Genomic DNA, 17918 nt, shown 5'->3' on the forward strand with positions numbered 1-17918 from the left:
ACATCTTTTGAAGTGGAAATATTTTCATTGCTTTGTAGAAATCAGTTGCTCAGGGCAAACTAAATCTGTGTATGCTTTCCCCTTTGCTGTTTAATTGCATTTTGTGTTATGTTTCCATTTAGAAAATGCTGCATGTCCTAAAATAGCCGCCCCAACGCCCAGCTCATGTAAATTTTAGAACTAAGATTTATGAAATCATATTGTCCAGGTGTTTTATTATATTATCTCAAAATTGCATTGTTTTCCAGTGTAGATTATCTCTTTATTCTTACTTTATTCTATTATGTTTGGATATGAAAAATAACACTAGATTCCCCAAAACAGGTCATTGGGCAGTAGTGGCTGATGTGTTGCTTTCATACATTTTTATGATGTTCCTATAGTAAACATAATTTAATAAAGCCAAAACACACTAAATAAATAATTGCATCTAGAAAAGCAATAAAACCAAATAAAATTAGTACTTTCATAAGTGGAAAAGGTACTTCAATTACTGCTACAAGCAACAGCACACCATAAAATGTGTAGAATAATTTCCCTTATGCATATTTCTAGTATGTAATAATTTGATTGAAAATATGAGGAAACACACAGGAGGTTCAAAATTGTGAAGGGTATACGGTTTTCAGCAAAGGATGTGTAATAACAGTGCATGGAAGCCAACACTACTTTAAAGTACCTATGGTAGCCAGTTTTTTTTTCCAGCTGCTCTTCTGTACTTCATTTATCAGCCATATGTTTAATTTAATTTTGATAGTTTGTTTGTCCAAAAACAATTTTTTGAACAGGCAGGGAAAGAAAACTAATTCCGCGATTTCATTTCTCATTTGGTTTGGATAGCATTTTGGCAATGTAAACCTGGAATCCTGCCACCACCTCCTTTTTGGAACAATAGCATGACTTTAATAACTAATGTTATAGGTGGGACAGATACTAGGACTAGGACAGCGAGTGACTGGCTGTTCACCTCTCTCTTCCCATCCTGACTATCCACCTAGGAGTTCATTCCGATTCCTATGGCTACAACATCCTTTTTGAAAAATTAGATCATTGTCCCAAAATGGTATTGAATGATTTCTTCAAATACAGTTCTGACACTTCTAGATGCACTCTTTGTCTTGTACATCTATTTTCTTCTTGTTTTGGGATCATATACTTTGCAGAAACATAAATTAGGAAGAATCATCATTTTCCAGTGTGTCTCCTGGCCATTAAAAACATCATTCATCTTCCAGGTCTCCTCCAGTTTAATTTTACTTTGTTCCAGTGACAGGGCTTCCCATGGGCAACTATTCGAAAGAGTTCACTAATAGCAACATTTTCTCAATAAACAGTCTGCAAAATCTATCATATGAATATTAAAAAGAAACTGTGTTATACATAGTTTTGTTTTAATTGGCTTTGTCTCATATATAAGTGCTAGAAAAGACCTGTAAGGGTTGTATTTTAATGAAAATGACTCTGATCTTTGTGTCAAAATTACCAGGAATGTCAATTATGCTCTTCCCAGTATTAGCTGGGTAATTTCTAGGAGGCCTTAAGGATGTTTACTATGAGCACTGCCAGACTGAAAGTTCATAAAGTTTTAACTAAGGCCACTTTTATCCAAATTCATAATTTGGATTATAATAATAAACTAAAAAGGCAAATAATAACCTCAGAATTTCAACTTGTCTGGAAAAGTACCTGATGCCAACTTTCACTTATGGATTGTTGCACACTCACTGTTTCATGATCTCATCAGTTATCATAAAGATGACAAAATGAATGTGAATTTTTAAATTTAGGGGAAAAAAAAGTATTTTCCCCCTGATTCTAGTTTACTAAGAAAAAGAAGGTCAATTCTCAGTTCAGTTTAATCTCAATGTTTTAGCAACTCTTGCTGCGGACATTTGCCATGAAATTCAGCATATACATGATCACATGTGAGAGAAGTTGCTTGGGATATGATGCAGAATGAATTTAACAAGGGACCAAGGCTAGAAAATTTTTTATAGACCAAATTGCATTGTCACCTCTGAATTTTCTGGATTTAAGAGATACATGTTCCAAGAAAGTTCCAGTCAGAGCTTTATAATATTTTTATTAACTCATATTTCCTGCAGAAGCACTTAAAAACTGAAACTGTACCCTCACTGGCAGGCACATGCTTGTGGGTGAATGTATTAGATCAGCAAGAGTAAAACTGTGCCTATTATGCATATATTTCCTGGCCTGATTGCCAATACATGGGGTTTGGTCACCTATAGGAGGACCACACTGTGCTGCTGGGTGCAAACTGTGGAGCCAGGGGGATGCTCTAGGAAATGCTAATTGGAAAGGTACAGAGACAAGAGGTGGTGGTGATATTTGTTTGGTCCAGCCACTAGGAATTGCACTTCTCTCCAGGTTATTCCACAGCACAAAGCACGCAACCATGACTCAATGCCACAAGGTAGCTCTCTTTGGCAGGCGCTTGCCAGAACTATCACTTTTTCTCTCCCTTTCTCTTGCACAGGCCAAACAGATCTTGGGCCTTTTCCACTTCATATTTGAGAAACATCCTGTTTTGTACTCACGCTCTGTAAAGAGCTCCACAGGAAAAGTGCCGATACTGTCCAGATGGCATGGCTCAGGAGCATCCTATGTCACTGCCTGAGCACTCACAGAAGCAAAAAGTGTCTAGACAGGACTCTCCAGGCCAACTGGATGGGCTTTGGCCAAAGGGACAGACCATTGCTTCCCTCTGCATGAATGCACAGATGGGAATAAACTGCATAGTGTGTGCAGTCCAAGGGAAAGGGGCTATCTCATCTTTTCCTCTGCATATCTCTTTTCACAAGCATCATTTTTTGGAATCTGCGGGAGGGGGCAGAGTCAGAGGCTTCCAGCTTGGCCGACGCTGGGGGGTCAGCTACAGAGATGAAGGCAAGAGTGTATTGAAATGAAGGCTCAGCATATTTGGTGCACGGGCTGCAACAGATTCACCTTCCTGCCAGCAAGGCCTGGAGAAGGGACATGTGTCCAGGAACCCAATGTTGTTAGCTCATGCCTCAGCTCCTGCTCACCTGTGGCACTGCAATTACAGGAGCACCTGTATCTTTGAAAGGACGTCAATAGGGAAAGGATACTTGACAGGCCTTTCTGTACCGGTAGCGGGAAATAAGGAGCTGCACTGAGTCCCTCAGGATGGGATAGCTGGAGGGAAGTGGTGCAGCCACTCTTGGTCTCCTGCTGGATGCCCTTCCCAAGGAAGGGGCAGGAGCATGATCTAATGAGATCTCAGCTCTCGACCAGCCCTGTGGTGAGCATAGCCACCCTTGAGAGAAATGCTTGGCTGACCTTTGCCCCGGTCTAAAGCTTTATATAGCAGGTGGGAAGCATTGGGGAACAGAGAACATTTTGATGGTGTCCGGATGGTGAGAAACGTCTGGTGCTGCTTGGTGCCCACCTGGTTCCCAAACACCTGGGCCCAATACAGAAACCTAGATGACAAAACAAAAGCACTTTTCTCCATCTGTGGCTCCTGCCTTGTCTCTGGAACTCATTTTAGATAATTATATGGGCTTAAATCAGCCCTAGGGAGTCTAACGTGAGTACCGGGAAGTCTGTTTATTGACCTCTATGTTTGCCAAGTAGGATCAAAGGATTTGCTTTCTTCTCTAATAGAGGTCAATGGTGACATGTCAGAGGTGTTGCCCAAAAGCATGGTGGGCAGGCAGGGGTCTGTAAGATCAAAGACTGGAGGAGACTGTACCATTTCCCCCTCACCTGTGCAAGCCACAGAACAACTTGCCATGTGGAAGGACAGCTAACGAGGCAGAAAGTTGGAGATTCCCCTGCAAGAGAGGGACTTCAAAAGTGACTTCTGCAGACCTTCATGAAAAAATGAAGCTAGATTGTGCAAGATGAATTAGCCCTTAGAAATGAAGAGCAAAATGCAACTCCTGGCCAGTGAGAGCTCTGAAATATCAAGGGAGCCATTGTGTTCTGTCTGCCAAGGCTGAGAAATATGACATGGGAAAATTCTTGGAGTAGGAAGTGCGATTGTTGGTGGCACTATCAATAAAAAAGGCCAGTTTCTTTCCACTAAGATGTCTATTTTTTACTCTATAGGAAAGCCTTCATCACTGGGAACAATGTCTGTAATGATTTATGAAGCCTCTCTCAGGCTAAATTTTGCTATGGAATCCCATGGAAGTTATGACAATGAAGTCAGGGGCAAAGATGATTCACTGAGTCCCATTGAATCATTTTGTTTTAAAGAAAGAAACTGAATCCCAGAAATAATAGGGCTGGTAGTGACTATAAAGAGTGATCTAATACATCTTTCTTCATTAACAGAATTAAATATAGCTGGCAGATGTTTGTCCAGCCTGCTTTGACAGCTTTTGGGGAAAAATATCCTCACCTTTTCTACTGCTTTATTCCTCCTACAGTTGGAGAGTTATTTCTAGATTCTAAACTAAACCAACATTGCTGGAAATCAGGCTGATTTCTTTGTATCCTTCAAAAAAGGCCCAAGGAAGCAAACAAAGTTTTTCAGTTTTCTGGTGACACTTCTGTTACTCCAAACGTGACATTACACATAAATCATCTGCTGTGCATTTTTGTAAATACACAAGTCTCAGCACAATTCCAGCAAGAGACTCTCTGTGTTTACACAAACTATTCCTCCTTGGGGGTAAAGATTGTGATCTGTGATCTGAATGTGAAAGCAGACAGAACTCAGCAGGAGTTTAATGTGTTGTGTTCTGAGTTTCAACCTGAATGTGGAAATGATATTCATAAAGAAGTATTCCTATGGACATCTCACATCCTAAGAAAAGACTGCAAAAAAGGATTATTTGTCTGGGCAGAGAGATAATTTGTGTTGCCTGGATGGAAATAGTCAGAAATCACAGGGAGTCCAGGAAAAAATGTTCAATTCTTATTTGTATATCATACGTACAATGTTACTTGAAGTTTGTGGAGATCAATAATGCCTCGAGAAATTGGGAACTTAAATCACAGATTGTTACATATTTTGGAGGAAACAGGTCTTTTAACAGAGACTGGCATAGCTTTTAATTTAATATCATCCATGAGGAAGGGAGACCTGAGTGTTCCTGGACCCAGAACCCACAAAATACTAGATGGATGTATTTTGCTTTCTTTCTCTTTTTTAAGGAAAGGGCTAGTGTCCCCTACATGTTCAGAATAATCGGAAATTCTACTAATCATGCATAAAACTGACTGGCCTACCTTTTCTAGCTAGGTTAGTGATGAGTATGATATAAGACTGTCTTGAATGATATAGTGCTTAATTATAAGACTAAAAAAGAGGACAGGAAAAAAATCACCTCAGAAGTACGATCTTGCAATGGGTAAATTTGCTCCCATGTTCATGTGAGGCTGAATATACAGGACAACAGGCAAGGCCATAGTTTAGAACGCACAAACTCCCCAGCAAACAAAAATCAATAGCAGCTCCTTTGCATTTCACAACTCTCTGAAGCAGTAATCAGACTGCAGATAATTCACTCACACTTCTAAACTCTCTTCCCAAAAGGACTCCAAGGTCACTGGTTCTGTCATGCAGTGGATCTGGTTGGCTTATTGAATGATAGGAAGTGCGCTCCTGAAAGCTAAAAGTTGGAAGAATTTTTCAAGTGAGGGAAACCTAAGCTCCTGGGAAGATTTAGGAGCTTCTGCCTTCATTACTTTGTTCAGGAATATGAATTCAGGACTATTCTGCTCATGTAGGATATTGAGCTAAATGTGTAATGCTTAAAGCTTAATTTTGCTGAAATACATGTAGAAAATAATGAGACCTTCTCAGATACTTCCACAGGTGTCAAACACATGTTAGGTGCCTGCTCAAAGCAACACACTTCTGCCTTGCAAACATGGCAGGAGCAGGTAGGCTGTCCTTTGAATGAATGGTTGCAAACTGCAGACTTTCAGACACGTTATTCATTACAGAACATGCACTTTCAGTGCAGGGACTGTGTTGACAGGCACTGTCTGGCACTTGGCACGTTAGCAGCACTTAGCCCATAATGATAGTTAAGGATGGGATTTTCAAAGCTGTAAAAGAAGTTTGGGCTTCCCATTTCCGTTACGTCTGTGAGAACTAGGAAACCAGATCTCTGAGCCGGCTTTGCAAATCTCAGCCTAAATTATGTAAGTGGGGCCTGAAAGAGGCATGCAGGCAGAATGAGCCTGAAAGATCATGAACTCACTCAAACTTTGCCAAAAAGGCTTCCAAAAATTTTCCTCAGTCTTGGATAGCTGTAAGCCCTTCCTCTTTCTCAAGCAGCTTTTATATCATTAGCATCATCAAAGGAAAATCTCTGGAATTATGTGGCTCCAGGCCCAGTGATCCATGTGGAGATGAACACTGCTGTCTATGCTGTGTGAGGTGTAGGGAGTGGGATGTTCCTCATAAATAGACCAGCTATGGTCACTGAAACCACGCTGCTTCAGAAATCACATAGGTCTAGTAAGTATTCTGCAATGGGTAACGAGAGGCCTTGAAAAGACACTGAAACCTTTTTATTTAGAAGATGTTCTAAGGCTGAAACTCTTGGGCCACCCCAGCTAATCTGTAGGAGGCAATGAAAGGCTTACCAGAAAATTTGGTTGAGGAAGTGTAAGTTTTGTTTCTACCAGCTAAACTAAGCACTTATGACTGTAGCAGAACAGCCCTTAGAGAGCAGAATTTGTGGGCCCCTAGAATTTTTGTCTTCTTAATGACTCTTTGTGCTTCTTGTATGCCATAAAAACCATCCCTTTTTGCATTTCAGCATCTCTATTTCCTTTGATCTGTACACATTTTTCATTGATGCTAATAGAGAATGACACTGATGGGGAATATTTTTGCAACAAGGGGAGCATAGAATTGTTATTCTGGCTAAAGCAAAAGCAATATGACTTGAGCAGAGTTTTTAAAAGGCTTTACTCAAAGCTGCGGATTTGAACATGATATTAGGCTTTCTCTCTCTTTTTTTTTTTTAATTTTCATTGAGATTGTGTCCATATTTTATCCAGGTTATTGTATTCTTGTAAAATTATACTGCAACCCACTCCAGCACGTTAACAACAAAAGAAATTCTCTAGCTTATTATAAACATCTTTCAAGAAACCAGAAGCACATGTCCTCTGGAAATAATTTTGCTGGTATTTAGGTTATTACAAAAATTTTCCCCAAACACCCAAATTATTTTGTAATGTTCCCTTAAACTCTAGTTTGTTTGCTTAGGTCTTCTAGAATATTCTCCTTGTGCCATGGTGTGGTACCATCCTTGGGTTGCCCTTGGGTGGTAGACTGCGTTCAGAAACTCAACAATCCAAGTCTGTCTCTCCAGTGACTACTATCTAGTAACTATGCACCACCAGTGAAAAAAAGACCAGCTGTATAATAATCACAGTTGGAAGGAATAAGTTCTTTTTATCCTGCAGAAATTTGGCAGGATGATGTTACATGTATTTCCTCCAAACAGACTGAAAATTTAAAACCTGAGAAATTTTTGACCGTTAAAAAAATGGGGAGGCAAGTTTACTTAAAATCAATTGAATGTTTCATTTAGATGAATTTGATAAGTCTTTTTTTCTGTAGTTGTTACCATTTTGTATCACTGCTGAAACTTCTTTTACTTCAGCTAGTTTAGGTTCTCACTGAAAGGTCATTTAAAAGCAGAGAAATGGGATTTTTTTCTGAGAATGGCTAGAAGAACACAAATGACAAACAGCTCTGGGAATTGTCCTGCCCAGCTCCTGAATGTGCCTTACTGACTGCTTTGGGTTTAGTTTACTTTGTCCTTTTAAGTACTGCTAGGCGAGTCTGGGGAAAATCCTTTGGATCATATTTGATGGGTGATTTTCTGACTAAAAACTAACACACATCTGTAGATAATGTGTTTTCTGCAGGCTACGATGTCTCTTCAGGTGCACTCTGAGGTGAAACATGAAAGGGAAAAGAGTGAGCTAGGGAAACAGCTGCCAGACTAGAGTCCAACAGCAAGGCATTAAAACTGAGTCTGTTGTCTGCACACAACGTGGGGATTATCGTTGCATTAGGAAACAAAGCAGATTTCATTGTTTCAAAAGGCTTTTTTCCTGCTCCCCTCCAAAGAGTTTGAACCCTGCCTGAGGTTGCATAGCAGGAAGGGAAAAGCAAATAGCTATTTGTGGCCACATCCCTGGATTTACTCCAGAGAGAAAAAAGCATCTGGAAACAAATTTGTTTCAAGTTCAGCATGTGTTGATGTGCTTTACTAACCTGCAGGCAGAGTCTGAATGCTTTAACTGATGAGAGGGCTGAAGACTAAATGATTTCTAGTGTAGCAACATGCCTGGGCATGGCACTTAATGCTGTGTACACCCAGCAAAGGGTGACTGTCACCTCCTGACTGTGAGTGCTCTAATCTCAGCATAGCTGTTGTCTGACACAGTTACCTATGTGGATATAGGTTCTTTTCATGGACTTTTAATACTTTGCCTCTTTCTCTAGTGAGACCTGACCTATGTGAGGAGAGACTGGCCAAGGCGCAATCCCTGCATGACCGGGGGAGGAGAGGTGAGCTCTGTACCCACGCAGCCGTATTGCATAAGATTTTAAGCTGAGCTGTTCCCAAGTCACCTGGCATTGTGCCTGGGTATCCCGGTTTATACCCTGGCCATACTTAAAAGGGCAGAGAATATTTATGGACTATTGGTGGGCAGGTTCCCAATTCTAATCCTCATCTGCAATGAAGCCATCACAGAGGCACGTGGGGTATTCACACAGCCTAACTTTAGGCACCCACCTTCACTCAGGTGCCTAAGTTAGGAAGTTAGTCAGCCTGGGCTCTCTCTGTGCCAGTGAGGGGAAAAGGGGTCCCCAAAGGCAATTTAGAGCTTTTGCTCTGGCTCCTGCTCTGACTCACCTCTCTCTCTATTGGCTATATAGGGAGCTTAGCAGCCCATCCTCTTTATATAGGTAGCTAAAGTTAGTTGGTATGAAACTGTCTCTATTCCCCCTGGATGTCTTGGCCAAGTGCTGATTTGTTACTAAGGCATAAAAAGGTCTGTCCATTTATTTGATTTGTCCGGCAAAAATCCCAAGATTTCTTCAAACAGAAACTCATATCCAACAGAAACTGTCGTACCAGTTCTTCTTTTCCTTATATGAGCTATACACATGCCTATTTTGCCTGCAGCTTCAGTTATTGTTGACTTACACCACCGTAGGGCAGAATCAGGTCCCATAGTTCTGGCTTGAAAAATCTCAAAAGGAGTGTGACCAATACAGTTGTGATTCTGTCAGTAACTGATACTTTTCCCAAAGCACCACATCCCAGAAGCATGTGAGAATCAGTGGCAGGTTTCGTTTAAGAAAAGACTAAATTCGTAGACACAGTGACTGCAAGAAAGCTGGCAAACGTAATCCAGTGTAACCTAATGCTCAAAATTAAAAGGACCAAGACAATCCATCACATTAAAAGGAATTACTTAAAAAGAAGATTTGTGTGATTTTTAAGCCAACTTATAGTTTCTGAATCTAGAATTCTGGCAACATTAAAGAAATTATATTGAGAGAAAATATGGAGAAAATAATGTCATAGAAAACTACTTACCAGGATCAATTTTCTCTGAGGTTTCAACAGCTTGGGCTTAGGAAAATTATTGGCTATCGGAGCTATGAAAATAAATATTAAGGGATCATTTCATATTATCATAATTCACTGTTACTTTTAGTATATGCATTAGCAATTTATAAATTACAGATTAAGAGCAGATTAAGAGCAAATAAATACATGTATTTATCCCAGAGTTTAACTGTATTCCAGATAACATTTTTTTTTTACAATGAAGTATAGGGCTTATGAATTAGAAGTCATAAGACTAAGGAATCTGATCTGCAAAACGTGGCTGTTTGTGTGCAGAAGCCGGTGCAAATACATCTCTTAAGAACTGATCACTTGTGATCTAATGCACAGTACTTTAGTTCCTTTCCTTCCCCTCTCCCATTGGGCAGCCCTGGCAGTAGCGCTCAGAAAGCATACTCAAGAGTTTGTGTGATTGTCCTGAAGGCAATTGCAAATCCTCTTTGAAAATGAGGTCCTCAAAAGCTTGATCTTTAGCTGCTCAACTTGCACAACCTCTGCAAGTGCACCTGCACTTTTTAAGGGTGCAATGTGCTGACCTCCCCCATCAATCTATCCTCAACATGAAATTTCATCTTGCTTAATTTTAATCTTCTCTTTGGGTGGGGTAAATATTGTCCTGGAGGTTCCTCTATCTCTCTCCACTGATTTTAGTGGGAGCTGAGACCTCTTGTTTGGACTAGGTGACTAACCTTTGAATACCTGAAGTTAATGGGAGGCAAGAGCCTGGTCCCAGCAATAGACGCTGGCCGTTTCTTCCCCCACAAGAGCGACTGCAGGGTGCTGCATGGGCAGAGTCAGTGACAGTGCAGGAGACCTGACATCCCATGGTTTGCTGTCCCTGCACAGCTGTGCTCTGGATTTGAAATACTTCTGCACCTCTGTTTTCATACCTTTTGCTGGGATGGCTGGTGGTTGCTCCACTTTTTCCTTCTCTTTCTTTTTCTTTACTTTCTTGGGCTGTAGAGGGGACATGCTTGTCACACTGGTAACTGTCTCCCCTGAACTGGAAAGCAGAGATCCATGTGTGAGCAAAAAGTGAAGGCAATGATAGGAAAGAGAGTTTGTCCCTGAGAGTTCACACAAACATATCACCCTCCCCTTGTGAGAGTCCCTGGCCAGTGACTTGGTTTTTGACCCTGAGATATACTGAAATCCTCTTACATATATATACTGAAAAGCCTCTTACAGGGGCTTGGAAATGTTCTAGGCCTTGCATTTTTTCAACAATACAGCGTGGCTGAGAAACTCAAAAGTCTGATCTGTCCTGGCACAGAAAAGGCAAAATGTCTTTATAGGTTTAAATAGGACTCATTTCAGAGCACCTACTCCTTAGAAACATGTACAACTCTATTGCTGCATGCAGAATGATGTTGTACCCTTCCTTTCTTGAGGGCCAGAGGCACACACAGTTTAAGTGACTTGCATAAGCTCACCCAGGAAGCAGATGGCAAAGCAAAATCTTCAACACAGTTTCTGGGCTAAGACTGGCCAAATGGTCAGCAGGACAGGAGAGTGTGCAGCATGCCTTGAGTGAGATGCAGTCCTTCAGATAGCTTGCAAATCTGTAGTTGAAAAAGCTGGCCTTTTAGAAAGATGCCAGTGTGTTCAGTGCATATAAAATGAAGAAACAGTGTCCCAGTTTCTTAACTGTTGTATTTCACATTCTCCAGGACATCTGTGCTAAAAAGCACTAATAGGTATGAGAAAAGAGTACAGCAGTTTTACATTATAAACCCACTCCTATCCAAGAGGGCTTCTGTGTTTGGATTATTATAGTTAATTGTCCTCTAAGTATGACAGTTTTCTTATCCTTAGCATCTCCCAAAGTCTAAGGTAGTATATCCTGCTTTGAGTATTTAAGGGCTTGGATATGCAGTCAAGTTGCAGTGATTTGATTTAGCGACCATTTGTCAGCTGAGCTGTGGTAACTGATTGTGTAGGTGCTCTTAGCTTGCAACTAATGTGAGGTAAAATTGTATTGGCTTAAGTGGTAATGAAAGAAATCTTAACTTACAGCTCAGGTGGGAGGAGAGTGTATAGTGGTCAGTTATGATAACTCAAATGATGGAGGTGGCTTTGTAAGCAGTTGTTGCTCAGATGCATCTGACTATGGGCTCTTCCCAAGAAAGATGAATGCAATACGGGCTTGGAGACCTTTCTGTTCTGTGCTGGTGAGTTACATCATACAATGGGATCCCACCAGGGTCTCTATCGTAGTAATACTGACAACTGAATTCTGTGAATTTTAAATCATTTGTCCCAGGATGTTGTTTTTCTCCAGGTTCCTTCAGATAGTGAAACACTCTTTTTACCTTAGTAGAACAAAGTAGTGGGCCAAAGTCTTAATGAAAGTTAAGATGTCTCAGCTATTGCCCACACAAGAATGACAAAATAACAGTCATTATCATTTTACACAGCTTTATGTCAAAATGAATGTCACTGCCATTGGTGAAATCACTCTGGATTTACACTTGCATAGATTAGAAAAGACGGCAGTTTGCTGATTTTACTTAGTTCTGTTCCATGTATTCTGTCAAAAACATAAGTTGGCTGCCAAATTTTTTTAAGTGTTTGAAAGGTAAAATGTTTTCATGATTTATAGATAAATCATGTCAATTATGTAAACTATGTTGTGTTGCACAGAAATAATTTCAAAGTCTGCCTGAACTGTTGTGAACCTATCCCACAACAACCATTTGTTACTATAAAAAATCAGAAAGTGAAATTGTTTAAAACCAGCAGGAAATGAAACTGTCCTGCCTAGTTCCATTGCCCAAACACAGCAGACTGCAAAGAACAAAAAATACCAAAAAGGGGATGAGAATGATTTTTTAATGTTTTTAGTTTTAATAATCCAAAGTCATTAAGGCAGATGTGTGGCTTAAAGATATTATTATTCTGACATTGCTTCTTTAAGCACAGTATATGAAAGGGCTTAGTGTCAATTCACCGCATTAGTTATTATTCCTGCTTTGTCACTGAGAAAGAGAAACTACAGAGAAATGTATTTGTGGCTTACGCTTTTCTTTTAAATACCAGGGCTATACAGGGTTAACTGACACTGGGAGATACAATAACTACACTTGCAGTCTCAGAAGTGAGTTCCTCAGTCCAAACAAGGAGGCTCAGAAAAGACTCCTTGGCTCTGACACACTGTGTCTTTGTGAGCTTGTCTTGTTCTATGATTAAAAGGAAAGTCAATTTTTTATCTCAAGCTCCTCCTCCAGCCTCCTGGCTTGTATTTGAACAGTGTCACATTGTGCATTTCTTGAAGTATCTGATGTGCTTTTAGAGAGCAAGAAAAAGGCAGGAATTTGGGGAAAAAAAACACCTGTGGAAGGTGGCTAACAGCAGTTTCCCTGGAGGTAGCGACTGGTGTTTCTGGGACATGTCCCAAGAGCTGTCAAACTACTGTAATTTGGGGCTTTAATATCCTTATTAGGGTCAAGGATGCAGCACTTTTCCTGTGGTTGGCTAGGTCAGTTATTCCCTTTCCTCAAGGGTCTGTAGGGGGATAACAGAAAATTCACCCAAGTTATGAGAACTGCATTGATATCTCCCAAATGGGGGAGCTGTGTAAAGGAGCCAAGGGAGGGCTGGGTATTTGTGTCTGTCTCAGTCTGGCAGAATCTGCTTATATGATGTTAGATGACTACTGTGGAAACAAGACATTGAGACGGACAGCTTTCTGAGGGGAATGGTTTTTTCGCCTCAAATTGTTTTTCTCCAGAAAAGCAGCTGCTGAATGACCAAAGAGTTCAGGCCAAAACAAATAAATAAAAGACAGAAAAAAAGTCCCATTTTCAAAGATACACCTTTTGGGGGTTTTTGGTTCTGAAAACTGACAGAATGATCTAATAACAAGGGAGGTAATAACAAGGAGGATATTTAAGGAAAAAAAAATACCAGAAAATACAATTAAATGGTTTGGAAAACCCAAAATAACTGTATTTTTTATTTAGGTATTTATTTTTAAAATGTGGGAAAGAAATGGGTTTCAGCTGACTTATTTTTTCCTTTAATTTGTTATTGGTCAAGTAGCAAACCAAAACTCAACCATTTGCTTTGTTCTACTGAAGAAATTTGGATTTAATTTTCTTTTCTACCAAGGCCATGCTGTGAGACCTGGGGCAAATCACTTAGCACTTTGTGTCTTAGATTCCAGTTAAGTAAAAACACCATCATGATGTCAAGACATGAAATATTTTAAGATGGCTAGGTATTACTGCAGTGGGAGCACAGACATTTCTTAGACACGGGGCTATTAATGTAATTTTGAAACTGGATTCTGCTCTGATTTTGAAATATCACTAAGGGAGTTGGAGCTGAGCCTCTCTAATCAAGGTTGAGTTTTGCACAGCATGGTCATTTTGAGTTGCAGGAATCTCCTACAAACTAGTTCGTCAGTTTGACCTAATGGACATTTAGACCCTGGCTTTTGCATCTGAATGTGCTGAAGGTCTATGACAAACTAACAAATATTTTTGTAAGAACAGGCAGGTGAAGAGAAGCTAGCTTGAAATGCATCCCCCATTTGGCCAAGTGCATAAATGAGATCTGATGAAACTTTCTGAGATTCTGGGTCGATCTGGGGACACTGATAGGATTTTTCATGTTTTGCTATGCAGGTGAATGAACTCATCTTATGCCTCTCATATCCTCTGATGCTTCAGACTGCCACTGAACTTCTAAATGTTGTCATTGCCTGACCATGGCACTGCTGAGGCACTGCTGACACTCGGCTGGGACTGATGCCACAGTCCTGTGCGGTGTTATGGCTGCAGTGAAGAGCAAATTCACGTGGGCTATATCCTGCACCCATACAAGTGGCACCACCTCACACAACTGCATCTCCTTCCCTTCAGTGGGATTACTCATAGCAGTCACACATCTGGTTGAGCCAGAATATATGATTTACTTGTCATTCAGGGTCTGTTTTCGTGATGCCTTGAAGTACATCCTTGGCTAGGAATGAATAGAAAAAAATGCTTTGCTTCAACTGTGGATCATAATATAGATCATATAATATATCTAAGATCAAATGTGCTTACACTGCATTAGGGCATCAGCAAGGTACTTAGGCATATGCTTAACTTTAAGTATGGGAACAATCCTAAAAAGTTCAAAGGACTTAATGGTTCATGTTTTGAGCAGAGGATGGAAAATAAAAGGTACCGACTGTGAAACATAACTAAAAATCTTGATACTGCTAATGCGTTGAGAGTCATTTAATTTTAAAGCCCTGAAATAAATGCACTTCAGACATGCATTTGTAGGATCAGGGCTTTCATTAGCACATTTTGCCACACTGAAATCCATTAAATCTTATTTTTATCCATATAGGGTCATGCATTACTTTTGCTTCCTGAGATTCCATTTTACAGTGAAGAAACCATGTTGGGTTGTTTTCCTCCTTCTATTCAGCCTACCGTGTTTAGTGTTTGCAGTAGTATCGCTATCACAACATGTATTCCCAGAGAGGCAAATTCTGTGATATAACGAGTCCTTTTATCTGACTGCCACTCTCCATTTTTTCACTGTTTTGACAGTCATCTTTTCAATTGGTTTCATTTTTCTCTTCTTGTGTTCTCTATCAATCTACTTTGATTTCCTTCCCCCTGCCCCTTCCTCTTTTGTTTTCTAATACCAGCTTTGTCCCAGGAGCTAATAAAGAAGGAGAAAAAAACAACATTCAGGGGAAAATGAAAATTGCTGAGCTGTCTCTGTAAATTTGTGGTGTGGTGCAATGGCTGGTCAGGGTCACAGAACAAAGATCTTCCAATGAATAACATCAAAGTTTCAGTTTGTACTGGCCTCTCCTGAACTCTCTATTGCTTTATTGTGACTTCACTTACTCCCTAGTGTCAGTTAGAATGAATACAGCGATTTTCCCATGAGAATGCACTAAAAATTACATTAGTTCAGGATTCAGGACATGCTATACTTGGCTTAGAATCTGTGCTAAGAAGATACTATGAGAAATAGTATCTGTGATACCTAGCGATACTGGATTTAAACTACAAGACTAGAAACACATGTTTTATGTCACTGCAAACTGGGAAACAGCTGTTATTTTGCATTATTATGAGACATCCCTCTTTAATCATTTTTGCTTGTAAAATACTCTGTCATCTTTCTTTTATTGCAGTTCCAGCACAGTTTGTATCTCAAGAAGCTCGTAAGTTAGAAACCAGTTAAATACGACCACACAAATCAAACCTTTTGGCCATCAGTAGAAACAGAAATAATGATTAATGACTGCAACAAAAGTAGTATCTTTCCCATCACTTAGAATCTTCAGCTGGGAATAGACCTAGAAAAAATCTGCTTTCTAGCCCCACTCCCAGTTCCTGGGTGCAGGAATTACTCAGTAACAATATGGTTTATTCTATGTAGGAGGATGATTTAGGTCACTCATTACCATCTGGTGAGGTGTTGGAAAACCTTAGGAAGTCACACAGAATGAAAGCAGGCTTCTCCAAAAAGCAATTCAGAGCATCAAGGCAAGGTTTGTCACTGACCCATCTGCAGGACCTACAGCTAGATAGTCTGAGTGGATCCTCCTTATCACGCACAGAAGGTGTAGGCTAAGGTGTTGGCTTTCAGGCATGAGTAATGAACCTGGGACTCTATGTAGGCATTTTGGAAAACTTCACTCATCTTTTTCATTGTACATAGCAAAACCAAAACGGAACTGGTGCCTTGGGTTAGAATAAAGAGAAGTGTAATCTCCTACCTGTTCTGGGGGCATTTCACCAGGTAATGCTTCACTGTTAAAGAAAAAAAAAAAACAGAAAATATGGCTTTACACCGACAGAGTTTATGAGTTACAAATGGACACTGCTCTCAGGACCTGTGCTCCTGAGACTGTGGAGATGCCAGCTTGTTACAGTAGGAGAGCTTTTAATCCTAACTGTATATTATGTTGTGAATTAAAGTCGAACTCAAAGAGATAGTTAAGCTTGGGAATGGTGGATGTACCAAACAACACCAAAAATCTGCTGTGGAAGTGCTGGGCAACTCACATTCCAGTGGTCAGGCCAGCCAAAAGACAGCTTGCTAAGGAAAAGCACAGCAGGCTAGTAATTTAAAGACTTTTGTTTTCCTTGTAGTGCCTCTGTTTATTTCCAGAAGCCTGAAATAAACCATTCATCCACAGGAGCCACTGCTGTTCCTAATGTAGACTAGGCTGTGGCCTCAGGCATATAGGAATTGCCTCCCAGGATCAGATCAGAGGTCCACTCAGGCCAGTGTCCTGTCTCTCAGTGTGAGCTGTATAAATCCTTCATGCTGCTTTGAATCAGTAGCCCTGAGCAAGGGCAGCTTCCCCCCTGCAGCCTTGTAGGAGCCAGGGTTATTATGATACTCTTGTTGTGGCTTAGTGTCTTCTGTGTTCAGCCCAAGCCCTGCTGTGTGGCGAGTTTGGAGAAATGCAGGGAGGAGGAGAGGCTCTGACTCTTCTTATCAACCTACTGCCAACTTATTTCTCAGAAGGAAACCTGGCTGCATCCCTGGGCCATGATGTAAAGTCTAGTGCAACATAGACCCCCTCTCTTAATTTTCTCTGTTCCTTAAAAGACCACAAAAAACAGACAACACTGCACTTGCGTAATTGTGCCCATCCGTACAAAAAAATGTTCTCATCTGGTCTTACATAAGTTCTCCCATTCTAAGGAAATTCTAAGGCTCCTCAAAGGCTGGATTTTAGTCCTAACTGAAAAAGGGAGTAGAAAACACTAAGAACTGAGGCTAATACACCATGGCCAGGTCTCCATATCTAAGCTGGCCAAGGCAGGATTTCCATCTCTCTGTCTGGGTGGTTTCTTTACACATGTACCAACTATTGGCTTGGAGTTTATGGCAACTGGAGACTACTCCAGCCGAGGTGGTTAACATCTTAAAATCCTGGAGAAATGGGCAATGTCCTCAAGTTCAGCAAGAAAAAATCTGGATGAGAAGAGAAGACATTCCCGGGAAACTTCAAATAACAGAAATCTCAAGCCTAAGTGAATAATTATCAAAAGTTGTTGTTTATATTTTATATCATGTAATCAGAGCTCTCTGGGCACAAAATTCTCATTGCTTTTAATGGCAAAATATTAGGAGTTGAAATATTTCAGCTAAAATCAGAACTGCCTTTGTTCAAAGTGGCACCACAGTACCACTTTAGGAGTAGTCATTCCATTGCTCCATCCTTTCTCTTCTTTAAGCCAGGCTCTTTGTCCAGATGTATTCTCTACAGCATACTGCTTTCTTCTGGTAGTAGCCCTGGATACTTTCTTGGGGGAATACAATCAGCTGCAATAT

General features: G+C 40.4%; 1 protein-coding gene across 4 annotated transcripts in view; it reads right to left on the reverse strand.

Moving 5' to 3' along the window:
- VSTM4 (V-set and transmembrane domain containing 4) overlaps positions 1 to 17918 on the reverse strand; it is a 41332-nt gene that overhangs the window by 4946 nt on the left and 18468 nt on the right. For 2 of the 4 annotated variants that reach the window (XM_067300023.1, XM_067300022.1), the window contains 4 exons: positions 16348 to 16381; positions 11045 to 11173; positions 10502 to 10614; positions 9579 to 9640 (listed from right to left, as the gene is read on the reverse strand). In XM_067300023.1, the coding sequence (XP_067156124.1) occupies positions 9579 to 9640; positions 10502 to 10614; positions 11045 to 11173; positions 16348 to 16381 (338 nt within the window). The remainder of the gene's footprint in view (positions 1 to 9578; positions 9641 to 10501; positions 10615 to 11044; positions 11174 to 16347; positions 16382 to 17918) is intronic. The other 2 variants (XM_067300025.1, XM_067300024.1) reach the window with 1 other exon arrangement.

The sequence above is a fragment of the Apteryx mantelli genome, chromosome 7 (assembly GCF_036417845.1).
Source record: "Apteryx mantelli isolate bAptMan1 chromosome 7, bAptMan1.hap1, whole genome shotgun sequence".
Lineage (NCBI taxonomy): Eukaryota > Metazoa > Chordata > Aves > Apterygiformes > Apterygidae > Apteryx > Apteryx mantelli.